General features: G+C 44.5%; 2 protein-coding genes across 4 annotated transcripts in view; one reads left to right on the top strand and one right to left on the bottom strand.

The window, feature by feature from the left end:
• ARIH2 (ariadne RBR E3 ubiquitin protein ligase 2) overlaps positions 1–10,184 on the bottom strand; it is a 36,260-nt gene extending 26,076 nt beyond the window's left edge. The window contains exons 1-3 of one of the 3 annotated variants that reach the window (XM_041425466.1): positions 10,127–10,181; positions 8,081–8,239; positions 6,078–6,426 (exon numbers count right to left, since the gene is read on the bottom strand). In XM_041425466.1, the coding sequence (XP_041281400.1) occupies positions 6,078–6,326 (249 nt within the window). In that variant the 5' untranslated portion in view covers positions 6,327–6,426; positions 8,081–8,239; positions 10,127–10,181. Of the gene's footprint in view, positions 1–6,077; positions 6,427–8,080; positions 8,240–9,768; positions 10,074–10,126 lie in introns of those variants that run through there. The other 2 variants (XM_041425465.1, XM_041425468.1) reach the window with 2 other exon arrangements.
• An 80-nt stretch (positions 10,185–10,264) lies between these two features.
• SLC25A20 (solute carrier family 25 member 20) lies at positions 10,265–20,651 on the top strand. Its single transcript, XM_041425475.1, has 9 exons — positions 10,265–10,589; positions 11,199–11,291; positions 13,173–13,300; positions 15,439–15,529; positions 16,476–16,593; positions 17,763–17,835; positions 18,430–18,539; positions 19,875–19,999; positions 20,500–20,651. The coding sequence occupies exons 1-9, from the start codon at positions 10,485–10,487 to the stop codon at positions 20,560–20,562; spliced, it is 906 nt and encodes a 301-aa protein (XP_041281409.1). The 5' UTR covers positions 10,265–10,484; the 3' UTR covers positions 20,563–20,651.
• The last annotated feature ends 6,030 nt before the right edge of the window (positions 20,652–26,681 follow it).

Genomic DNA, 26,681 nt, shown 5'->3' with positions numbered 1-26,681 from the left:
TGCGTGCACACAGCCAACATGGAGCAGGGCTTAGGTAACTTTGCAGTGAGTAATCCCTGCTCAGCCCCAAATAACACAGTCCTTCACTCAACAGCCCCAGCTCTAAGGCCATTTTACTCTTGTTAGACAAAGATGAAGAGGAGGAACATCTGCTTTGCACAACAGTGTTTCACAGTGCAAAACACAGCTTGTTTCTGCTGCACCATCCTTAATAGGCACAGCACAAATTTGGCAAAGCGTTCAGCTGCTTCATGCTGTCCTGTAATCATCATGTCCAGCTGTAAGCTTGCAACATGCAACAGTTACTGAAAGCTTGTTTTGGCATTTTTATTGACTTGTGTCTTGCCTCTGCCTCCCACCAAGATCACACTCATCAACAGCTGCGAGCAGATTGTTTTGCTCACTGCAGAGTCATACTGGCTGTAAGATACACTTAAGGTGTGAATCACAAAGAAATTTGTGGGCTGTAATCACCCTCCACATTTGTGGCTCCTTTTTTCAGTCAAGTTAGAATTTCTGTAGTCTTGGGCAATAAGTAACAGAATTGTTTTCTCTCCTCAAATGACACCAGGAAAGTGTCACAAGGTTGCAAGGTCTGGGCTCTCCAGCCAGTACTCTTATTCTGCTGACCGGAAGTTTACAAAAACCTAATACATTTTTAAGAAACAAAAATATTTTTATGAGCCAAAACAAAACACACTGAAGACAGTTACTCTGAAGTTAGACATGCTCATGTCCTCTTGATACTACTGAAGGACAGGCATTGTGAATGTGTAGGCAAAACCACAACTTCTGCACTGCAGAACTTCCAGGATCTTTCTGCTCAGGAACAAAACACAGGTAAAGGACAAAGGTATGTCTCAAACACGAGTGCTCCTAAGGGTTACAGCTTCAGACTGGATGTCCCACATAATGTTGGCTTGGTGTTCAAATACAGAACACAGCATAGATATAAACCTGACTGATCTGGGGGTTTATTGGTACTTTGAAACAGTGTGTTATCTTTGCCAAACAGCACCACAGGGGTTCTGTGAAAAAGTCAAATTTGCCTATCAGGTTCTGCCATTTATAAAAAATTATATTTAAATATTTACTGCTTACTAATGTTGGTGCTTACAGACTTAAACTTTGAACATAAATTTTTGAAACACTGCTCTGATGTACCTGCATTTTAATACTTCAAGGGGCTTTAATCCCTCTCCTGCACCTGAAGTACCCAGGCACAGGGAGGCTTCAACAGTGCCATTTTACATTGCAGAAAGTCCCCTGAAGTCATGATGGCATTGACAGGATGGCACTACAGGTTGGTTCAGAGAAGCAGCACCCACAGCACACTCTGGGCCACGGTTTGAACAGCAATACAGCAGGGCACACACACACCCCAGGGTCCTGAGACACGGCTCTTTGCAGACCCTCTGTGACTGCAGGGAACAGGCTCCTTCAGGGAGGGCTGCTCTGCACACACGGGACCCTGGCTCTGCTGGAGATGGCATTTCCAAAGGAGCCCTGCCAGCCCTCAGCAAGCAGCTCTGCAAACGAACTGCTCTGTGTCAGCACGATTTGAGTGTGTGGAGCAGCCTCAGAGGGATGTGTTTTCATGAGTAAAAACGAGCCTGGTTCCAGGAAAAGATGCAGCATCAGTATGGTGAACCAGAATATAGGAAAAACTGGCTTATGTCTGAAAGATCAGTGGAGATAACATGGATTAACAGCATTATATCATGATATCAAATACTTTTTGCATCTACCAAGATTTACTCTTCAAGGGACAGAGCTAAAAAAACCCACATCAAAAGCTGTAATTTCAGGAAGAACATGAAGTAAGCTTTTTGCTCTCTGAGAAATATTAGCAGATCACTCAAATTAGTGAAGTGAAAAGTATAAGTTCTTCAGTAAGCTTTTTGCTCTCTGAGAAATATTAGCAGATCACTCAAATTAGTGAAAAGTATAAGTTCTTCTAAGTCTTACAGTTCCTTTGGTTTTAGTGGAAAGACATCAGTTCCAATTGCCTGTAGAATCACATGACTACCTTCCTTGCTAGCTTGCATATGCAGAAAGATCACAGCTTCCTCATGACTGACAGCCAACAACTAAAGTCAAGTTAATTTTTTTTTCATAAATTCTAATTGCAATTGTTTTATCTAGTGGTTTATTTAAAAAATAAAAAATAAAAAAAAAACCACTAGAAAAATCCACCTCATCACTGAAACAGAGAAACCACTGCCAGTTATTTGAAACATTACAGATAACTCCAGGCATGTATGGAGACCCTCAGCAGAGCCAAGAAGCATCATTTCCAAACAAAAACAATATGACATCATCATACACTTTACTGCTTGCCAGTGACAGGCTCAGCTTTGTTTGTACAACTGCTGAGTATCACACTGTTTGCATGCACTGATAAGCCACTCCAGGACCCACAATCAGCCAATGACAACTGACAGAGTTATCTCGAAAGCATAGTTACTACTACACCATTTCAATTCATTATTTTTGAAAGATACTGTATCTTGTATTTATTTCTTAAAAATAACTGTTGTGAATTCATTTGCTGGTCTGCAGGCAATACAGGCCACTCTGCTTTTGAGAGCATTGTCCTTTGTAGGTGTTGACTGTGGGCAAGTGACCTTTTGAGGAATTAAAAGTGACCTGCTTCAATTCACAGGTCTTTTGGTCAGAGAAGCACAGTTTTGGTTATTCATTTGAGATTTTCTTCTGGTATGTTTCAACAGAGATAGCCTGTCCTAATTTTAGTCAGGGTACTAACAGAACCTTCCTCAGATCTTCATAGTAACAGCACTAACCAAGGAGCAAAGATTTCCTCTTCTTTTCCTTGAAAACCCATGAACTCACAGTTCTTACTAAAACCAAAATTAAGGAGAAACTTTCAGAGTAACACTTATTAAATCTCTCCAGCTTCTGTATGGTTCTGGAATAACCACTAATGTAGCTGCAGGCCTGTCACACAGCACAGCTCATTTAGTCCACTGCTGCCTTGTTTGCACCAAGGTTTCTAGTCAGATTTCCCCACCTGACAAAAAGCAAGTCTAAAGATTTTGAGACAAAAGCTTCCTACAACAGTAAGAGATACAAGGACATACATTTACCTGCATGCAGGGTGATATGCTTTTATCAGACTCCAGATTTTAACTGAGTGTTGTTTCTAATGGAGATAAACAAAACACAAGCATTTTGTTTAAGAGAGTTACTCTCTCAATGTTGCATGAGAACTTTGAAAGGTGCAGGCTGTTCACACCTGACCTGGCATTAACCAGCCAGTGCAAGGTCTGCTCAGTTCAGGGCCTTCAGCAAGAATGAGAGCAAGGTCAGCTACAACTCATGGGGAATTCAAAGAGCCAAGAAGGTTTCCAAAGACCACCCTTCACTACAATGCTTTAAAATCAAATAGGAATGTAACAATCACTCTGAAATAGCTGAGCAAAACAGTTTGAAAAATAAATGTTGAGGTTAATGAGCAGAGCAAATGAAATACTATCTGTTTAAACTGTTATTAGCCACTAACAGCACAGATAGCAAATATGAAGATGTAAAGCTCTGAAATTCTGTTTCTGGTCTTTAAAGTGTGTAGACAATATGTCACAAAGAAAAAAGCCACTCAATACACATGCATGTGTCCTGGAATTTAACCTTCAGAAAGTGAATCACCTCATGAGAACAGACAGTGGTAGAACATTCCAACCCAGTTTTAAGCCTATTCATTGCATTTATTTTTTATTTGCTTTAGGGAATTGTGTTAATCTATTAATCTGTGACAGTAAATCACTCAAATACCAAGTCATCCATTGGCTTCAACTCTGTACCTCCTGAAGATAATCTTTAATTTGCCTTCAGCCTTCCCTGTTGGGGCAGACACTCTACCTTAAATACAGGTTAATGCTGAAAAAGCACCATGTAATCAGTATCTATCATAAAGGAGTAAAGGAGATGAAATCAAAATTAACTAGATGCTCCAGAAGAACAATCATCACTATCCAAGGAAACCTGAGACATTGTGAAAGGCAGTTTTAAAAAGAAAAAGCAGTTTTTACAGATCAAGCAAATTAATAGAAAAGAAGTTAATACAATTCTTTAAAAAGTCTACCCCTGTTTACTCATATCCATCAAGTCCATTGAAAATAATTATGATAAATAGTTCAGCATGCTCCATTCCATTTCTTTCTTCTCTATGCTTGCTAATTCCATACTAATTCTTTCTATTCCATTTTGTCTCAAAACTAATAAAATCACAAGTTTCCTTGGAGGGGGAGAGAGGGGAAGTAAGACAGGGCTGTTGAAGAATTGTAAGCAAGTATGCCAGGAAGCAAAAAGCAAATGCTGCAGATACACAAGAGATATCCAATAAAAGAGCAACTGTGGGACTATTGTGGTGGAGAAAAGAGAGTTAATGTGGCACTCCAAAGCACACTTCACAGCCTGAGTGTGTGGCTTACAAGATCACATCATTCCAAACTGCTACACAAATTCAATTTCATCTTCTTATGCACAAACCAAAGCGTGTAGCACTTAATTTTAGCAGTAAATATGCATTTTTGCCTATTTTTGATATTAAAAAAAAAATCTAGATTTTCTCTCCTTGGGTACTATGTGGGATGAGATTTGAGCCAGCAGGTTGGTATAATCTGGGCAACTATAACATATGCTCAATGAGACCTTCAAAACTCCTGAAAATTTTATTTTAACACTGGAAGCCTGATTTTAAGGACTAAAAGTATTGCTTTCTGTAATTTAATTCAAGAGAAAATATGGCAGGGGTCACCTTTTAGGAGGGTGTTCCATTTCAAGGCAGAAAATAAGGCACAGAAAAGCTGTTCTGTACCTTAATTGCTAAGAACCAAAAGCAATTGGCAGCTGGATCAGAAGTGCTGACCAACTATTCTCATTTGTACTTTCCTGTTGCCTCCAGTTTCTGACAATCTGTAGAGAACTGCAGGCATTCAGAGTTCAGAATACACATTTTTGAAGTATTACAGAGACAAGTTTAAGAGCAAGAAAAGTACAATTTCATTTTCTGAGGTGGTAAATGATTGGAACAAGGACAACAGATGGCAAAATCACCAAATTATGGGTGCCTTTTAAAACCTGTTGTTTATGGCTCACAGTCCTCAGGCTTTATGGTTATACTCTTCTACAGGACATTGATGTGCAAATAAAGATCAAGAGATCCCTCACATTTTTTAAATTAAATTTGATTAATTTTTAAAATTAGCTTTGATTCAAAACCTACCCAACACGTTTTTTTTTTACATGCTGCAGTCATCACCTGTCCTGCTTTCAGGGGCTGCTCCAGACAAGAGCAAGCACTAGAAGACCTGGTTTGTTACAAAGCAGATGTAGCAGTAATTTCAACCCTGTGTCCACATCTAGAGCTTAGAAAACTCTGCTTTCCTCTGGCCTGCCTCCTCTTTTGACTGACACTACAGTAATTGGTTACAAAAAGAGGAAGAAGATATCAAAAAGTCTTATTGAGCATAATACCATGGAGCTGGCTGAGTGTGACTTTTCTGTGATGAATTGTCACACTTGCCCCAAGAGGTGGCAAGTTCACTGTACTTGAATTGCTGTCACTGCAACAGCAGGGTTAATAACTGGCATGACAGCTGATCTGTCTTTGAAAATCCGTGATTATTCTCTCAGAACCAACCAAGAAAAGTGTTTTTGTTAGAATTACAGAGTTTTAGCATGTCCTTCTATTTGTCAGTTATCTTTGCAAACACAGGTGTACCAAATTGCACCACTTATGGTTTGATTTGTTTCTTTTCTATATACCCTCTTTGCACTGTGTTAATGCAGAGTTATAACTCAGGCATTTTGGTCATGAAGCTCAGCTCTGTAAAAAAAAAAGAATCAACATTCAGTAAGGAAGATTTCTCAGGCCCCAGTATGTAACAATTGCAAACCTTTGAGTCAGTTTCCAACGAGGCACCTTCAATGAAGCTCCTCCAACCCCCCACAAGAGCAATGTTGCCACAGCTCTCATTAGAACTGTATTCTCAGCGTCGGCCTGTTCAACCACAGACTTGTCTTACACCTGTGTGAATGCAGAAACCTTTCCTCACCTTTAACGTGGCAGCCAAGCTGGCCATGTGTTCATTGAGAGTGCTCTCCGACTCCTTGTAAGTCAAGCAGGTGAACTGATATTCCTCAGGATCAAAGGCATCTGCTCCCTGCTGCTCCACGTCGTTAGCTACCCCATCATAATAATCCTCAATATCCCCAGGATCCTCATCCTCTTCCTCTTCCTCGCAATTAGGGTCATAATCCTCTTCATTGCTGTCAGAGCCCTGGCTGTTCATGTCCACGGACATCTTAATGCCCTGCCAAACTGCAGACCAGGAAAGCAAGTGCAGCTTCTTTTTTTTTCCTCCAAACTTTATCGTTCTTTTGATTTCATCTGAGCTCTGTCTCCTAAGGGAGGAAAAACAGTTTTTTCTGTGCCTAAGAAATTGTAAGAGGTGCCACGTCAACAACAAAAAGGTGATCAAGCAGCCAGGAACAGACCAACCCAACGGCCCAGTAAAGAGGATTCTGCTGTGCATGTCCCTGGTTTGGATCCACTGTGACTCTTGCACCTCCAAAGCCAAGGCTGCTCCTACAGGACAGGTCCAGATCCTTGGAGATTGGGTCATTACTGCATCCTAGTCCCCAGTGCAGGCCCCCTGACTTCTGACATTTGAAACTGGCTGCATAACCTTCACTACAGATCTTCTCAGAGAAAAAAATGAATTTATGACCAAGTTCTTTAGCAACAGCCTGAAATGCTGTAGCATCCTAACTATTTAATTAACAGGAAAAACACAAACCTCTTACCTATGGCCATAGGAGCTAGGAAGTCAGCCTGTACAACCTGTGATATTCTGTACAAATCCATATTGCTTCAAAACCACAGACATAAAGTGACACTTAGGCAAATAAGAGCAGTAAACAGATCTCTCACATGCACACAATTTAACAGTCTCCAATATCATCTCAAAAGAAATTGTGAAGCTAGCTCATCCCTTTAAATTGGTTCTGGTGGATGTGATGTGGCTTGGACCTTATATCTGAAGGGGGAAATAAAATTATTTATACTTCTTACCTTTTGAATGTACAAATTTATGCTCAGGTGTTGATAGCTGCTATTGAAGAGGAATCAGAACAGCTAACTTATTTTTTTTTAAGCTTCTCACTTGTTTTGGAAAATTCACACATCTGATACTTATCTGAACTACAAATCTTCTGCTTGTGTAACTGAACCATAGGAATTTGAGCTCTAAAAGATTCAGCAGTAAAGCATGAATCAACCTTAAATTATGGTCATCTCAAATTTAGTCGTAAATTTCCATTTAACCAAATTATGTAGTTTAGAGAGAATATATTAAATACAGAAGAATTAAAACAATGCTGTAACCATATTTTACATATAAAAACATATATTAAAATCAAAGCTCTATTTTCCATAAGCAGCATGTATTTGGTTCCTTAAATACATTCCCATTCTGTATTACTAGAATTATTACTATGTTGTCAGCTCTGCCACTCAAATATATTCCCTCACTATTGCAATTTCTAGCTGCTGGGGAAACCATAATCAAGCTTTGATAATCCTGACTTTAGAGTGCAGGAAATCTCAACCACAAATTTTCATTATTTTTCCTCAACTCTTTTTTTTTTTTTTCTGTTTCCAGTCACTTGACCAGGCAGCAGAGAATAAGCAGGAAGAGATGTGATGTACAATTAATTTGAGGGGCTTCAGTGATTTCAGGAGATACAAACCTCCAGAGAGGCTGAAGACTAGTACCTAATTAAATTACCTCCTGAATTCTGGCCTTCATTCCTTTCATTTGCCTCTTGATTCCTTAGCTATCCACAGCATATGTAGCACACAAACAATTTATAGCACTGCTTTCCACAGGACTTCAGAGGAACAGACACAGTCTCTCCACACTGGAGGGAGAGAGACATGAAATCTGATTTGGCAGACACAAGGCAAACCCTCATCCCTCCCTCTACCCTGCTTAGAGTCTGGGCTTAGTCTGCATTGACACTGAGCTCTTGCATAAAAGAAGTAATGGATCTTTACCTGCTAAAACTTCTGTTAAAAGAATTACTTATTTGAGCCTCTAACACCAGTGTGAACCATCAACAGCCCAGATGCAACAACTCTGTTCAGCCACCACAAAGCCTGAGCAAGTTTCACAGGCCAGGGAACTTCTCAGATTCACTCAGATCATTCCACACTCTAGAGAGAGAAAAAAAGCCATGAAAACACTGGGTCCTCTGCTATTCCAACACATGGCAAGCCACATCCAAGCTATGAGATGTTTGCAGATATCCAGGTAGGACAGGGGGCCTGCCCAGTGCCTCCCAGTTACACACCAGTCCCCGGGGAGGGGCTCAGAGGAGAGCAGAGATGTCTCTCAGTGCCACTAGCACAGTTCTGTGAGCCAACAGAGCAACTGTTTGCACAGGAAATGGGCACACGGATTTAACAAGCAGAAAGCAGTCTGCAGGACTGGCTGACTTCTGTGTCCCAACATTGTAGGAAAGAGCTCACTTCCAGCACAACTGGTCACCACAGTGACACAAGTGAAGGGAAAGGAAGGATAAGGCACACGCTCTGTGGACAAAGCAAAGGAGGGTACTCAAAACCAGGAACAAAACTCACCTCACCTATGCTCAGCCCAATGCCCAAATCAAACTCTCTGAATACAAAGACAAGACAGAGCTACTACTTGATAGCTCTAATTTTTAAGACAATAAAGATGTTAAGCTCAAAAGATAGGGTCAAAAAAGCCAGGTTTATTTAGATTAAGTAATGACCGTAACTCCCAAGACCAAATTATAAATTTTTAAACCACACTTAGATCACTTTCCAATCCAAGGGAGGATGATCTCCTCCTTCACCACCTTAATCCAGGATACTCCTGTATCTTCACTAACACTGATACAATTTAATCACCTCTCTCACAGGAACTCCTAACACACCCACCCCTACCCTCTGCTGCCCATCACCTCCAGCAGTGCCCTTTCCCTGACTCCTGCTTTGCAACACAATTCTTAACAAGGTCTTTTGAAACAAAATGCCTCCCACTGTGCTACCACATTATGTGATTCCACCTCATTCCTTGTCCAACTACATTACTCTTTTCTTATTCCTACCCTTGTGGGATTCCTCTAATAACTCTTTTGGTGGAGATTCCTCCAATTGGAGAACGCTCCTCCTCTTTTTCTGTTGATATTTCACAACCATTTCATATGGATTTTTCTTCTCTCACCTCTTTATTTATCTGAAACAGAGAAAGTGCAACTTCAGTCTGCCTCCTGGACTCCTTATCCATGTAACCTTTAGACAGGCTAGCACTCTCCCTTTTCCCTGAAACCATCCACAGCCTCAGCTCCATGCTGGCTATCAGTGCTGACTGCATCTTCATCTGTGTCACCCAAACCCATAACTCGTGGATCATCCCCAACTGCCTCTTCACGTATGCAGAGCACACCTCGCTGTTCCTTCTCCACTGTTTTTTAGGCAGGATTTTTTTCATCCAAGCCCGAGAAACCAGAAGATACCCGATCTTTCTCAGCACAGATGACTCCGCAGGGACCTCCTTGAGCCGTACCTCACTTCCCCGGGAACACAGCCGCTTTCCTTCCTCTTCCCACTCCTGCTTCACGCTATCACGGCTGCCTTCTCTTTGCCAGCTTATCCATTCCACTCCTGCCCTTTCTAACCCATCGCCACTTTTAACAAGTTGTTTTACGGATACCTACGTATTCCACGGCACCTCCGGGCTCGGCAGCGCGGCGCCCAGCGCGTTTAAATTACCTGGGCTCCATTCTCTGGGAATGCGAGCGAGACCGGCCCCCGCGCTTGTCCCGCACAGCCGGAGCGCCGCAAACCCGAGCGAGGGCAGCGCAGGAGCCCGGCGGGAGAGAAACCGTGCGGGGAAAGCCCGGGCGGCGGCGGGGCGAGGAGGGGCCCCCGCACGGCCGCCCGGAGCCCGAGAGCTTCGGGCTGCGCCTTCTGCCGGGGCGGAGCGCCGAGCTCAGCACCGGGCACGGATAAGCGGCCCCGCATCCCTCCCGCCGGGCCCGCCCCAGCCCCGGCACGGCCGGGCCCCGCACTTACCGGGCGGGCGGCGAGAGCGGCGCCCCGGGCTCCTTCTGCGCGCCGGAACCGCCGGGCCCGGTGCCGGCCCCGGGGCGGGGGAGAGCGGCTGAACCACTGCGGATGTGCGGGGGGAAGCGGCCCCGCGCCCTCAGGAGCGGCCCCCGGGCCGGGCTCGGCCGGTGACAGCGCCCAGTGGCCGCGCCGGGAGCGGCCCCTCGCACCGCCGCGGTCCCGGCCCGCCCCGCGCCCGCTTCCCGGCGTGCCCCGCACTGGGCTAAAGGTCGCGGCGCGGAGGGGGCGGCATTGGCTCGGCAGGGACGCAGCTCCCCGGTCCCGCTCCCGGTCCCGCTCCCGCTTCTCACCCTCCGCCGCCGCCATGGCGAAGCAGCCGCAGCCCATCAGCCCCTTGAAGAACTTCTTCGCTGGCGGTTTCGGTGGCGTCTGCCTGGTGTTCGTGGGGCACCCGCTGGACACCATCAAGGTAAGGTGGTGCGGGGCGCCCGGGAACCAGGGGGGGCGGCCGGTGCTCGGTGCGGTCGGGGCACCGGAGGGTGGACTACAGCTCCCGGCAGAAACTGCGCGGGAGCGGCGCGGGTCCCGGTGGGCGCTGTGGCAGAACTACAGCTCCCGGCAGGCACTGCGCGGGAGGCGGGGCCTCGGGGAGGCTGCGCTGGCCTCTGTGGTGCCGTAGGGCTCCCCCTGGCGGCGCGGCGGTCTCGCAGTCCCGGTTTTAGTGAAAAACCGGGAAAAGAGCGTCGGTGCTCCCGGTGCTGGAAGGAGCTGGGAGCGCCCGCCAGCCCCGTCCCGCGGCGGGACCCCGCGCCAGGGCGAGGCCAGGAGTGACCCTGCGGGTTGCAGGGAGCTGGGGTCTTCATCTGGACATCATCCCAGAAATTAATTAGTTAAACACACTCATTATATTGAAATTCAGTCCCTTGTCTTCTGCAAAGGGCTAAATAATGTCAATGTGTCTATCATTATCTTCAGGTCCGGTCACAAAACATACTCCATAATAGCCAGAGGTTTTCTGTCAATCAAAGTTTAGATTGTAATATTTGATAAAATAATGTTTTCCTCTCCCTCTTACTAGGTCAGACTGCAAACCCAGCCTAAGCCACAGCCTGGCCAGGCCCCACTCTATTCTGGGACCTTTGACTGCTTCAGAAAGACTCTTGTTGGAGAGGTACTGTGACACCTGCCAGATATATCAGTTGTTTCTGTACGTTGTAGGAATGGAATCCTACAGAGAAACCCTACAGTTCCTGGGTTGTCAGTTAAATTTATTCTAATTCACGTTTTTAAGCAGATTACAAAATCTGGGGAGTACTTAGCATACATGTGCTCCTGGTACATGTATCTTTGTTTTGCTGAGAAATGTTTTGGGCTCAAAATAGCATGATATTAATGTCTGAACTTACACTGGAGTGAATGTTGGCAGTTGTTTTTTGGCCTTGGGATTTTGCAGGTATTTGGAGTCATCTCTGGAAATTCTAAAATAGGTAATGACTTTTGCTGATACAAGCAGTACTTTCACTTTCTCCTATAAGGTGTTATGCCACCTATGAGAAGGCAGCAGATCTTTAATTCATAGATTTCTTTTTGAGAGCAGAGTGTCAATTATAGTGTTATTCAACCTTCTCTAGAAGGTGGACAGTGTTTTTTACTCCTGAATCATCATAATCATCTTATTGAGCCAGTCTGTTTTGTTTTTGGAAAGACACACAGCTTTGATTTAAAGTCTTTAGCTGACAGAGAGCCCAATTTTCTGCTTTTTGAGTGTTCTCAGCAGCTATTTACCATTTGGAAATAATGGCTGTAAAGCCCAGCTGTTTATCTGCTTGCCTGAAGTCTCATTTCTAACTGCTGGATCTCGTGAGGTAACTCCCTGTTGAATGAAAGATCTGCCTCAAAATCTGAAATCTCCTTCCATTGTGGTATTAACAGGCTGTTATATAACCAAAGCAAATCTTGTTTCCCTGGTCTCTCCCACAAAGGAGTGAGTGCTGTGCCAGCTCTGAATCCCTGGCAGTTTTTAACACCCCTGCTGCAGCACGGACGTCAGAGCTGAGCCATAATAACAGCCTTGTGATGGGAAGTTCAAAAGCACTGCTGCTTCTCTACTCCTACTCAGTACTCATCCGTTTCTGTGAGGAAAACTGCTAAACCTCTCTGCCAAGGCCTTTGGCTTCCCACTGCCCAAGGGGAGGTTGAGCAGCAGTGGCTGATCTCTCAGCCAGGTGGAATTTTGTGGCAGAGCCAGTTGTGCCTGTAAGACTTCAGCATGTACTGGATGCACTGGTTTATTGGGACAGGGGGAAAAAAGGGGTGCAGAGACCAGCAAATATTTAATTTATGCATCTACCCTTTATCTAGGAAGATAACTCTCTTTTTTATTGGACAAAATTCAATTTAAAGGCAAGAGAAGTGAAATAAATACAGCTGCTGTGGTCTGCATTAGAACTTTTTCATATGTGTAGTCTATGAAAGGAAACATCAGGAATGTGTGGGGAAAAAGTTTGGATTTAGGGTAGGAAACAAAAAATAATTTGCTCTTGAATCTGTTCCAAAGTGAATTCATGGGGGGAGTGAAGGATTTCCAGTTGCTCTCCCTGGCTCTTCCTTTAGTTAAAGAGTGAATTTGTTTCAGCGATCTCAGGTTCAGTGTCAGGATTTTACAGTACTGCATTTGACAAGCTACCAATAAAACAAGTTACAAGTTACCAGTTTCTGTGTGCAGCTGGGAGTGTTCTCTCTTGACTTAATCTATTAAGGCTCTCATTCAGGGGGCTTTTAACCTCCTCATACTTGAGATGTACGTGCAGGTGATGAGTATTGCTCTAGAAGGGCATCAGTGCTGCCAGTGTTTCCCAGGAAGGATAGTTTCCTCTGAGCTTCAGCTAAACATGTATAACTGCAAATGAGCAATCAACCCCTGTATTCCTCTGATCAGTTAGACTGTTAGATGGATCCTATCCTGGATTGTTGCCTTTCTCTTCTCAACAAGTTGAAATGCGTGCAAAGTTTATGCCAAACCAAGTAATGCCTGTGATAATGTTCCTTGCAGGGAGTCCAAGGCTTATATAGAGGAATGGCAGCTCCTATCATCGGGGTGACACCCATGTTTGCTGTGTGCTTCTTTGGATTTGGCTTGGGAAAAAGACTCCAGCAGAGAAAACCTGACGATGTTTTGACGTGAGTTCCTGGTTAATCAGACGGTCGGGAAAGGCATCCTGAGGCTCTTGCTGCATTGTCACACGTTGAGTTGTGGTGTAAATTTGTGTCTTCTCCTAGGTGATAAATATAGTTCTGAAAAATAAACCACTCATGTTTTAATGCTTCTGGAAGCGTGGGACTGATAGCAGAGGCTAAAAACAGGCATTGTGTGGGCAGGTGGGATGCAATTCCCTTTCTACGCAGGAAGGAGCCACTGAGGAACAATTCCGGTGTAGATGAGCACAGTGAGAGTTATATAATGATTGCCTGCCAACAGTCTTGCTATTAACAGAAACTATGGGAGCAATAAATTTTCATGGTCAAGGGTGAATTGGTAGCATTCACAGCCCTGATTCTCTTTTGCCTGTTAGTTATGAGTCTTCTTGTGGCCCTTCATTAGGATATGAAAACAGACATAAAACCGTTTTATTATTGTTTCTGAAAAGAGGTGTTTATGAGCAGCCCTCCTCTCAGGCACGTCTGACCTTCAGAAACAGCAATAGGAAGCTCAGAAAATTTGGTGGGGCTTTCTACAAGCCAGCCTGTGCATGAAGAAAGCCCCCCAGCCATCAAGTACTCCTGTAGTGGGTTTGCCGAGCTGTGATTTACAGCTCCACAGGGACTGGGCTGTAGCTTAGCAACATTTTATCCCATTGTTTGTGTGCTGGGTAGGAGCTCTGTCAGAAAGCAGGAGCCCATCCTGTGGAGCCACCTGTTTTGGTTTCTGTTGGAGCCTTGTTTGCACAGGGCTGGTGTGAGCACACCTGGCCCTGCAACACGAGCTGCTGCCAACACGGCTGCCATTGCTCAGGGGGAAGCAGTGCTGAGGTGCTGGGGAACTGCTCACTCACCTCTCTTACACCATGGCACTGTCCTCATGCAGGCAAGACTGAAGGGAAAGGCCAGGGGAACAGTAGGGACTGAACAAGTGCACCATGAACTTATTCCCAGCAGCCTAATCACCTCAGTGCCTTGTGTTTCATACACCTGGTGCCAACAGGAAGTTTTAAGGAGCAAGATGGAGAAGGACAGTGTAGTTTTTTGAGTCTTTATGTAGAATTCCTCTCAAGCAGAGCAGTGGAAAAGAACAAAGAACATATGTGCTGTCACTGTGCTCAGCTGTGCTGTTCTGTGGGTGCAGACCTGACACAGTGAAGGTAGAGTGAGCTTGGGACATGAGACTCAAAAATAAAGGTCAGACTCGTGGTGCTGTGGTTATGGGTCTAGAGGCAGGTTGGATGGTTGTATTTCCCATGCTGATTTTGAAGGAAAGTTGTGGAAGGAAGAAGATGGAGAGAAACCTGAGGAGCCTATCCTGCCTTTTCTGGGGCTGAATAATCCCAAGGTGAGCTAAAAAACCTCTTAACTTAGTTTGAGTAGGAAGTGCATGTGGAGTGGCAAGGGAGGTCTGAATTGTCTGGAAGATATGATGGGAATTAGAGTAGAGAAATGTGCAAGAATTGGAATAGAATGCCATCTCTTGGGCAAGTGGAGAGAAGTGGAAGGTGTGGAATTTGATTAAATTGAGATGTTAGGTCTTACTAGGGGAGGTAGTAGGAGGCTGGTTGTAAAGATGGTTTTGTGATGGAGAAACTCAGCTTAAGGGATTTTTGTCATGGAGAGTTTGCCATGTGAAAGCAGGTGCAGAGTGTTTGGGATAGTGACAGGTTGGTAGGACAGACTCGACTTTGGCAGAGACTGAGGGAGTGAGAGGTTGTGGAGAGGAGGCTTCTGGCTGCACAGGCAGGAATATCTGTGGAATTTGAGGTCACTGAGAAGAGGATGGGGGACTGGAGGAGGAAGAAACTGAAGTGAAAGGGAGTGGAAATGAATGGGAAATGCTGTAGCAAAAAACTCAAGTAGAAGGAGTATTAGCAAATAGAATGGATATGAAGAGCTGAGTTGTGGTTGCTGTAGGAACCAGTGCTTTGAGTCCTAGAGATCTTAAATGTTTGCATTGACAAGGCACTTCTGCACTCATAAAAGCAGTGGATGCATTTCAAGTTCCACTGCCACGTTCATGTGGAACAGCATCACCTGGGGATGTAGGGGTCTTTCTGCCCTTCATTTCCTGTGTGCTGTGTTGTGTTAGGGTCTTTTCTGTTTCCTTGGGGCAGATATCCTCAGCTGTTTGCTGCTGGCATGTTGTCAGGAGTGTTCACAACAGTAATCATGGCTCCAGGAGAGAGAATCAAGTGCCTTTTACAGGTAAGGCATTGGATGGTGGTGATGGGAATTTAATTTTAGTGGTCTTGTCTTTCCATAGCAGGAATTTCTTTTAGTTAGTGCATTTACTCTGTTCTGTTTTTTGACAGGACTGAGACAACTGTCATTTAATGCAGCTGTGTCATGAAGAAGCATTAAACAAACTCACCATGACAGTATAAGTACACACAGCATTAATTGCTCTGTTCATTTTGCACAGCTCAAGCCTTATGCTGTGGGACACTATATGAGGCATCCATGGATGCCTCAGTCCACTTCAAAGTACAGGAAAGTCAATTTTTTCTGAATGAAACTTTTCCTTAAAAAGAAAAGCTGTAAACTTGCTAGATCATGAGACTCTTTCTGGTGTAAAGAAGTTGTGTTACCTTGACAGTTCCCCATGCAGAGCTAAGGAATGCATTTCCAAACAGTGTTCTGACATTTGGGTGGCTGTTAGCTCTGCACCTCCTGCGGGGGTTTTAAAGTATTGTTGGAAAATGTAAACTGAACAAATGAAATGCCATCTTTAGCACGTGTGGGAAGCTCTGCTTGTTTCAGACTGTTGAACTCTGTTAATACAGTGATGGGTGGTCACATGTCAGTTCTGACAGACAGGATATTCTCATGGGAGATTTTATACACATACAAATGGTTTGAATTTCACTATTTGAAGACTACTTTTTGTCAGTGTGGAACTGCCTAGGTGACTTGAGTATTTCAAACTTATACCGTGGAAAAATAAAGGAGAATCTGTTCTCTGCATGGAACAGTAACCACAGCCTCAGCTTCAATGTGAGATCCACTGGAGGAAGTGAGGCAGAGCTCCCTAGGCAGGAGCGTGTGCTCCTTCCTCTCTGGAAACACATGTGAGGCTTTCTAACCCTTGGCTGAATGACTCTGCATGGACCAGAAACCCTCAGTGTCAGAAACTCTCACTTTAACCCTGCAGATCCAGGCAGCTACAGGTGAAACCAAGTACAGTGGCTCCCTGGACTGTGCCAAGCAGCTGTACCGCGAGGCTGGGATCCGCGGCGTGTACAAGGGAACCGTGCTGACCCTCATGAGAGGTGAGGGACAGGGCTGTCCCACTCCCTGCTGGGGGGACTGCAGCATGACAAGCCTGACACAGTATGGGAGATCTCACTGTCCCTTTAGGCAATTGGAGGGGCTGTGTCACCCATTTTCTTTTTTTTTCTTTTTTTTTTTTTTTTTCCAGTCTGCAGAGCTACTCCAGTGCCTCAAAGGGCCTGAGAAATAAACATGAGATTCTCAGTGGGTGAGGAAGAGATTAGATGACAAGGATCAGAGGGATATAGGAAGTAATTAAGATCTGAGAAGCCAAGAGGAATGAGAGACTTCAGGAGAGGAGCAGAGAGAACAAAGAGAAGAGAAAAATACAGAAGTGGGCTTTTTTAAAAAATTATTTCCTTCTTTTTTTCTTTTATTTCTCCTTGAGAGAAGGATTGTGCCTGTCTGTGACTTGCTGTATAATACTGACTACTTTAAAATCTCTGGTGGCAGCAGTTATGCTTTCTACCCTTTTGAGTCTGGGTTATTTTGAACTAGGATGTCATGACCCCTCTCTCAAATACAACAACAACTAAGTAATTGTGCCAGACCCAGAATCCTTTACGTATTTTAGTAATTCCCCTTTGAAAAACTGAAATTTCTGTATTTTGTTACTTCAGTTTAGGAATTGGTTCTATCCTCTGCTTCTCACACAAGTGTAGCAGCCTGCAGTGTAACTCTGGCAGTGTCCCTAGGTAGGGGCTGGTTCTCCAGTTTAGGTATGGGATAAGAATAGGCTGTGGGAGTAGCTTAAAAAAAAACCAAAACAAGACCCATCAACTGCAGAAAATAAGCCCCAGATAGAATCATTAGAACTAACAGTGTGCAAAATTCATTAAGTTCCTGTGCTGCTGTGATGTGCTGTGCAGAAATGTGGACAGTTTAGAGCTGTCTCATCATTAGTGTAATGTAACCAGTTACAGTCTGGTTTGAAAGGCTGCTGACAGAAAAGTTATTTTCCAGTTCTTGCCGTTAGCACCTGCTCTCCATGGGAAAGTTCAGACTCCTCTGTCCAAGGCAGCAGAAGGTTTTTATTTTGTTTGTAGAAGAGGTTCAGAACAGGAATCTGTATGTACTTAGTGGTGTTGCTGGGCTGGCATGGGGCTGGTGTGCCTCTGGGCTCCCTTTGGTTTCCCACTCCTCACAGCCTTTGTTGTTTACCCACCAGACGTCCCGGCCAGCGGAATGTACTTCATGACGTACGAGTGGCTGAAGAACATTCTGACCCCTGAGGGAAAGAGGTCAGTGAAATCTCACAGTCACCACTCTCTGAGCTTCCCAGACACTGCTGATTAATCTCCCCAGCTACGAAGAGATTTACAGCAGTATCATCAAAACAAATTTTAAAAAGAGAAAAATGGTTGCTCATCTAGTGAGTTGAGCTGTTTTGGTCTGGGGTTAGCTGACAATTAAAATAATATTCTGAGTTTCTCTCAGATTCCAGTTTGGATCTTATTAGCCAAGTAAGGAATACTTAAAGTAGTTTCAACCCTCTATGGACACTAAATGCTGGGGGACTTTGTTGGATTTTTTGTGGGGGTTTGGTTGGTTGATTTGGTTTTTGGTTTTTTTTTTGTTTTTTTTTTTTCCCAGAGCATGTCTCTGTGTGCTGCTGAATAAAAAGATTTGAATCTTTAGGGTGGAGTTGGTCCATCTTGGAAAGGTTGCTCAGATACTGCACTCTGTCTCTGTCTGCAGCATTGTGCTGCCTTCTGGCTGCCAGCCAGGCTGTCTTCTTGATTGTCATCTTAGTCAAACAACGAGTTAAACATTTTTCTCCTTTTTAAATCTTTTTTTTCACTTCTTCCTCCCACCCCACTCTGATCCTGCTACAGTGTGAGTGACCTCAGTGTGCCTAGGATCCTCTTTGCTGGGGGCCTGGCTGGGATCTTCAACTGGGCAGTTGCCATTCCACCAGACGTGCTGAAATCACGTTTCCAGACTGGTGAGTTGCGTTCCAGTGTCACGGCCACACTCGCTGTGGTGCTCCTGGGAATGGGCTGGGCAGGGATGGAAGATGCCTTCTGGGAGGCAGCAGGTCTTGAGTGCTGCTTGAAACAAGTGTATGAAAAACCCAAGGGTGTTCTTAGCATTCTAGCTGGTTTTCTCACAAATTTTTGGTTGCACTGCTCTGTTTCTGAATCCTTGATGATATAATGATCTTGATTTGAGGTACCTGATTTGAAACCTAAGCATAGAATAGCAATTCATAATAGAATTGTCATAGCTGTTTTATAACAAATGTAATTTTTTGAGAGTTTTTATTATTTCACTTCAGACATAATTGTATAAATTGTAGCCTGTGCTATCTGCAGTTTATAGTAACAGGGTGTGACATGCTGAGAGCATTGCTTTTGGACTGGCAACTCTGCTCTTTAATGTCTGTGGCTTAATTACAATTAGTATAACCCCAGACCTTGTGCTTCAGCAGAGTTTGACAGGTTTTTTGTTGGTTTCTCTGCTAATCCTGTCAATGAATATTTTTGTTAAGGCTCCCTATGGTCTCTGTGGACTCTGCTCTCCACTGGACAGTGACCATTTTTCTTGAGTCACAAATCATGATGGTCAGTGCAGGAAACCTCATTTCTTTTTCTCTGAGCAATGGCTGCTGTGGCTGTTTGTGCCATACCAAGGGCTGAGAGGGAAACCCATTACAGCTTTGATCCTGTTCCACTGAGCCAGTCCCCAGTGCTGCTGTGTGGATGACATGGGTTCATGGTGGTTCAGTTTAACTGGGCTAATCTGTGGATTATCTCTTCAGAGGGCTGGCAGAAGCAGTATTTCCCAGGGCAGTGTCGGGAGAAGGAAGAAATTGTGTTTTGAGTAGAGTAGCTTTTGAAAAACACCTCAGCATATCCATGTAACATCAGCATTAGAACATCCTGTGCTTTTCATTTGAAGTCTGTTGGTGTTCTTGGCTGGGACATGTGATAGGATCATTTTCTTATTAACCAGCTTCATCAGTTTTTCTATCTGACATTCCTATCACCTAAGTGCAGCTCTTGGGAGAGCTGTGATCAGCAGTGCAAGTAACAGCTCAGACATTCAACCCTGACAAAAGTAATTCTCCTTTCTTCCATACCTGCAATGACTTGATGGTGTAAACTCTTTGGTCATGGTGAGCCCCTAACTTGTGTTCACTGAGCCTTTACTGAGCTCTCTTGTGTGTTTGCAATAGCAGTGTGAACCTGTTGAAAATCCTGGGCTGTTACCTATGGCACATCCTTCAGCCTTCGTCACCGCCACACGTCTGGGCTAACGTGTTGTGCATCCCTTTCAGCTCCTGCAGGAAAATACCCAAATGGCTTTAGAGATGTGCTGAGGGAGCTCATCAGAGAGGAAGGAGTTGCATCTCTGTACAAGGGGTTCACAGCTGTGATGATCAGGGCCTTTCCTGCCAACGCGGTGAGTACGCCGTGGTTCCGGCTGGGTTTGGGGACGTGGTGCTCACACTGAGTGTTGGCAGTCTGGAGAGGACACGCTGCCTGTTTATTCCTGTGCCATTCCAGACAGGTTCTTGTCACCGCAGGTACTTTTGACTGTTGGTGTCCAGATACTAAAACTGTGCTTTAATCTAGGAGCAACAAGTAAATCTTTCTTCAGAGCTTTGCATGAAAGCTCTTTGTTGAATTTCTCTGATAGTTTTTAGCTACTGGTTGTACATCCAACTGTAGAAGATGGAATCAATTTCGACTCACTTCCCCTTCAATAATGAGCCTAACAGAGCCAAAGCTCAGCCTTTGTATGGAGGGATACAATAGAATTCTTGCTTCTGGGTCAAGACTTTTTTTGTCCTCTTCCTCCTTCCGTATAAACCACATTAGGTGTTCATAGTGCAGCAGTTCAAAAGCCTTGTTTGAAAGAGATTTTTAGAATCCTTATTTGTTCTGTATTCTCTTTTCCAGGCATGTTTTCTTGGTTTTGAAGTCGCCATGAAGTTTCTTAACTGGATTGCCCCTGGCCTATGAAGACTAGGAAGTCTGGAGAAGAGAGAGAAGGAAGAGAGTGCAAATCTGCCTCAGAGGAATAAATTAATGATCACTTAATATTTCAGGAATAATTGTTTGCCTAATACCTTTTTGCCTTTCTCACAATCTTTAGGTGGTGCTATGTGCCATTCAGAAATGCAAGCTGTGACTCTGACAGAGTTGGTGAGGAGCTAGGGGTGACAAATCTTCTGAGCCAGCCACAGCAGTGACACTGCTAACACACAGCTGTCACTGTCACATGTGCTACTTTAAGTACTTCCTCATGGAAGAAGGGGACACATCTTAAAATGTAATTCTTTATTTACTGAAGAAACATGTAGCTATTAATGCTGAAAAACCTCCTTAAAATAATTTTTTGGCAGCATGTACTTAACTCTCAGGGCATAAGTTAGCAGCTGCACATGGTCGTGTCTGCAGGCAATGTCAGACAATGTTCTCATCTCCTGTACTTTTTCAGTTGTGGCTGTTTCTGTGTTAACACTGGCTTTAATCTCCTGTGCATGTACAGCAGCAAACACAACTCAGCAGGGGAGGCCAGAGCTATGTCCCAGTGGGTTGAGGGGTGTTGCAGGTACCATATCAGGTCTTGCACGCTGATCTTTTCTGTGGAACTAGGACACAAAATGCATTATGTTTAACATTTGTACTAAGCTTTACTGAGGGAGCCAGTGGGGAAATGTGTTTGATTAACCTGAACTTTTCTATCAAATCCTTTCTGTCCCATTGAAGAGAGCCCAAATGTGATTTCAAAAGTACAGCACAGCTCATAGCAATCTGTGATATATTTGATTCATCAAATACTGTGTCCTGGGATTCGATCCCTGACATTGATGTGAGAAAATTTAACAGCACTTCCAAGAACTGAATTTCTCTGACACGAGGGGGACAACTGGCTCTGCATTTTTGTCTAACTTTATTCTTTCTCCTGTTCCTTGGTTTTCTCTTACTCTTATTATTTTTAACATGATCACATTTTCATTTGAGAAGTGACTAATACTGAGAAGCAAAAAGCAAATCTTAATTTATTTTGGTTGTGATGCAGTGTTATGGAACTCAATAAAACTAGGTGCTGCTTGGCTAGAATGTGTGCTTTGGTTCATTTACTTTTTGCATGGTCATGCATGCTAAGTTTTGCAAAAATTTTCCAATTCTTAATTCTCAGATTGATTGGTAAATAAGCTGTGCTGTGCTGTCTTTGATTTCTAACCCCTTGCCTTTTAGCTTTTCAATTTCTGACATGAATGATGGAAAGGAATATTCTGCACTTGGCATGTTTGTCATACAAGTCCTTTTAGGTGCTGCATTATGGATGCAAATTTTTAACTATAAAGCAACACACTAAATAGCACATCTTGGAACAAATAACACATACTTTGTGGAAAGTACCTGGTGTGGTCTGTTGACCAGTACCATGAGGACACAGCCTTCATCTTGGCTTTCCAGAGGCAGGGGCAGCCCTAAGGACTTCATACTCCGTACTGTGGAGAAGCCTTGAATTCTACTTTCCTTCCCAGTTACTTCTGGGAAGACCAGAAGGGAACCTGCCTTCCTCAGAGTCCACCTCTTGTGTTTTACAGGACAGGAGGGATAGGCCCTGGTGTGGGAAAATCTCAGTCACCTGGAGCTGCTTCTGCATTTTGCTGCCACTGTACCACCCAGGGCCTTCCCCGCTCCTCAGTGCTCAGGAGTGGCTGCTATTCCTCCTCTGATGAATGCAATACTTAGTGTGAACACTGAGTTTGTACTGGTTTGGGGAAGTGATTACAGAATATAAACCTCTCAAATGGTTTTAAACACAGTTCTGGGTTTACTGAGGCCAAATCCCAGCTAGTTTCAAGCTGACCAGCTCTGCTCTGGTGGCTCTGTGCTGCCTCACCACAAAATGCTGCCCTGTGCTGCTTTGGTGGCTGCTCTGGCTTCTTTCTGATTTCCAGGCTGAAGCTGTTGTACCTAGGAGCAACTTCCAGCTTTAAGAAGTGGTATAAAGCTGAATTTGTTTTCAATTCTATTCATGTGCTCAGAAATACTGACACTGGGGAGGGACAGAAGTGCATATTCTTTCATAAAATTTCAGACAGTGATGCTTAAAGCTGCCCATTCCAGCTGCCCTGTCAACTGCATCCTGTTGACCTCCTAAGCTCCCAGAAAACTGGGAAGAGCTGAAGCAGAGGAAGGCTGAGATTCCCAAAGCTTGGTCATGAGCTGTGCACACTTGGTTAGTGCTCTCTCCCACCCCAGTCCTATCAATCCCAAGTGCTGCAGACTGTGAAAAACATAAAATTATTGGAGCCCAAATCAGGGACAAGTAAGCTGCTGCGTTTGAGGGTGCAGCTCCTGCATTTGAGCAGCAAGGAGCCCACTCTCAGTCTGTGTCCTGGCCTCTGGCTTGGTGCTCAACAAACTTTACCTTGGCTGTGCTCTCACCAGCTGAGCCTCTTCAGTCTGTGGCCTTTAGCAGTACTGGCCCTGGAAGACTGAAATATTCCCTTCACTCTCTACTACTTCAGTTGTTACCAGTAACTGTAGACTCTTTTCCTTCTGCCAAACTATCCCTTTTGACACTTTTTTCTTGAACATTTCAGATCCTGACTTATCCTAATTATATTCTATATTCTTCCCACTCTAAGGTTTTTGCAGAGCTTTGTATTTTACGTGATAACATTCTGTTGTTTACCATGGTTGATTTCATTTGGTGCTTTTAGCTAAGTAAAATATGGCAGAAGACAATCAGGCATGAGGGGCTGCTTTCCAACAGCAATGGCAGAAGAAGAGCTTTGCAAAGGCTCATCAGACACATCTGCTTGCTTATTCAAAAACTGAAACCCAGGCACCCTGGAAATATTTAAAAAGCTGCTCATATCTCTAAAGACTCTGCCATACAAAATTTGCCAATTCCTTGCCTCTAATGTGTGCAGCCTCAGAAAGAGAGAAGGATTTTAACACAAGCCTGATTTTCTATACCCTGAGGACTCTTTTGCTTTCAGAGGCCTAGATTTGCATTCAAATGTTATTTTCTAATTGCCCAGGTTCTTGTGGGAATTCAGGCAGTGTATCTGCAGTTTAAGGGCACACAGCAGCAGCTGGTACACTGGTGCCAGCCAGTGATACCAGTGATAATTTTCTTTATACTCCTTGTGCTGACAACATCTGGCTTTGCTATATCAAAATCAGTGCCCCGAGGCTCTTGTGCTGTACTTCCTCCTGGCCCCTTCTGCTTTGATGGAAGTGTTTTTTCCAGTGGTGATTCAAGGTGTCTGGGAGTATTCCAGAAGTAACCCAGGATAGATAAATCTCCTGTGCTTGCATTTCTCTGCCCATTGTGGGCAAGTGCCTTTTGTGCACACTCAGCATTGCTATAGTGACAGAAAGGTCCTTGGAACACCCCTGACAAGTCAGTCTTGATCAAATTTGTCTAATTAAAGGAAGCTACCTGTGGGAGGCACATTCAGTACAGACTCTCCAGTTTGGAAAAGAACATTGCAAGGTAGATCTTACGAATGGTGTGCAATGTCAAGAGGGTGCATTTACTCATATTTCTCACAGGACAAGATATACAATAAGGAGATCAAGCAATATTTAAACAGAATGCAAAAAAAAAAAAAAACAAATCACAGAAGAACCATTCATCAGGATCTACTGAAAACTGATAGGGCTGCAAAGCCTTGGCACAGGGTGTTCCTGAATTGCTGGTTGATGGGATTTGGAGGGTGTGCTAGGGAAGGCACAGCTAGTGTTTTATTTATTGTGTTATTTCTGCAAGCATCTGCTGCTGGGCACTGCTGGGCAGAGGAAGAGACAGGCTTCAAATCTTCATCAGTTTGACTGGTGTTTTTACAAAATTATGGGCAAACAATGACTAGTTCTGTGGGGTCTGCACAGAGGAGGATGGGCTGGCTATGTACCTTCAAATAACAACATACACTAGGACCACCTACAGCTTTGCATGTGCCCAATTGGCTCTAATGGTTCAGTTTTCCATTTCTACATTGTTCTTTTTATCTGCTGCCTCTTGGATAAGAGGACTGCTGTGTCAATGTCCTGTTTGTGCCACTGAGAGACCAGCCTTGTGCACAGCCTGAACAAAGTGGTTTTCACCACTACACAGTTCACAGGATGACAGAGCAGTTGAGGCTGGAAGGCATCTCTGGACACAGTCCAGTCCAGCCCTCCTGCTCAGAGCAGGGCCCACTCGTGCAGGTTGCCCAGGTTCAGTTGGTTCTTAATATCTCCAGGGATAGAAACTCACAGCTTCTTGGGGCAGCTTCACAAAAATACAAGTTCTCTTATGTCTAAGAGGAACTTGATGTATTTCAATGTCACTAGATATCACTGAGGAGAGCCTGGCTCCACCTTCTAAACCTTCTCTGATCAGGGATCCATACACATCAGTAAGATCCTCACGAAGCCTCCTCCATGCTGAGCAATTCCATTTCTCCTGGTCTCCTCATATTGCAAATGCTCCCGTTCCTTCACCTTCTCTGCAGTGCTCACTGGACTGTCAGTGTATCAATGCCTCTCCTGTGCTGGGGAGCCCAGAACTGGACTGCAGCTGTGGCCTCACCAGTGCTGAGAACAGGGAAAGTTCATCTCCCCAGGCCTGGTGGCAATGCTTTTCCTCTTTTCCTACAGCAGCCCAGCATGTTGCTGGCCTTCTTTGCCACAAGGGCATACTGGTGGCCTGTGTTCTTCTCCTCATGACATCCTGCTTCCAGCTGTAACGTGTGACTGCACTGCTGGTCCAGGCTTGTCCAGCCACAGGCTAAAATGCCTGCTGAGTCAGTGGCACGAAGCCATGCATGCTGTGGCACTGTGACAGTGGCACTCAGTGTGCTCTGCACCGAAGGCTTTCGGTGGTGCTGGCTGAAAATAGACTCGGCTGCCCTGGCAGCTGCATCCTGGGGATTTTTGCTCCTGACTCAGATGATGGCAGGGAGATGCCTGCCTTGGAGCTGGGGGTTTCCCAGGAGGGTGGGTGTAGGGATTGCTGGGATTTCTGCCTCTTCTTTGCTCTCCAGGATGCCTTCTGGGTGATGGGATCATGGGCTGCTGTGCTCATTCGACGTGTTGGGCTCTGGACTTGGCTCTGTCTGACCCCATTTTACCACACTTTGTCTTTCTGCCCAGCAGACCCTGCCCTGAGAAAACTGTCCAGTGAAAGGGGTGAAAAGGCTGCCTGGTGCTGGATGCTTGAAACAGAAAACCATTTCTAATTTAGGGAGATTTGTGTATAAAACCAAGGACATTTTCCGTTACCTCAATGTATTAGAATAGTTCTGCAAGTGTATCTCAAACCTGGTAAAAATGTAAACATTAAGGAGACATTAGACTGGATTTTTACTAACATCTGTGTCTGAATTCAGACACCAGTTTAAGTTCAGACAGTTCAGTTTAGGCTCAGACAGATCCTTTTCAGCTATTTATGATGCACAGGTTGTCCCTAGGCTTACTAGAAACATGGCTGTAAAGATCAATATCAAAGTTTTAGCAATAGGCCACAGATAAGCTCCACTTCCCTTTGCAGGTGACAGTTGGAGTGTTGATTTGCTGAAGGACACAGTGCTGTTGCTAACCCTTGGCACGGAGGGTGGAAGCCTGAGATGTTTGTCCGTGCAATGAGCTGACTTCCCTTCTTCACTGGAGACCTGAGCTCAGGCTGCTCCCTCAGCGCTGCTGCTGCTCTGGGCCTGAGAGAAGTTGCACACAAGCTCTGGATACTAAAGTAAATGTTGAGCTGCCTGGATATAGATTCCCCAAGGCTGAAAGCACATCCCAGCAGACACATTTCTCCTTGGTACTATTTCCTAATACTGTTTCCTAATAGTTATTTATTACTGTCAGCTGTTGGCTCCTTCCTCTCTCCACTCATGCTATCAAAATATTCTAAACTGTGATTTAGCTTTGAATGTTTGTCCCGGAAACCAAAGGCAAGGAAATAAATTCTCTGTCCCTTCCCATCTTTAATCCCTACACAGATTTCAGCAGAATCAGCTGAAATGCTGAAAAGGTGTAAAATTACACCGAGTCCTCCTTCTCCTGGGGCTAAGCCCATGTGATTCAGAAAAGCTCCTGAATGCCTGCATAGACAAATCCTAAAAAAA

Source organism: Onychostruthus taczanowskii, unplaced genomic scaffold (genome assembly GCF_017590055.1).
Source record: "Onychostruthus taczanowskii isolate IOZ18803 unplaced genomic scaffold, ASM1759005v1 scaffold9, whole genome shotgun sequence".
Classification (NCBI taxonomy): Eukaryota; Metazoa; Chordata; class Aves; order Passeriformes; family Passeridae; genus Onychostruthus; species Onychostruthus taczanowskii.
The sequence above is the reverse complement of the archived record's forward strand: the minus strand, read 5'-3'. Positions and strand labels throughout refer to the sequence as shown.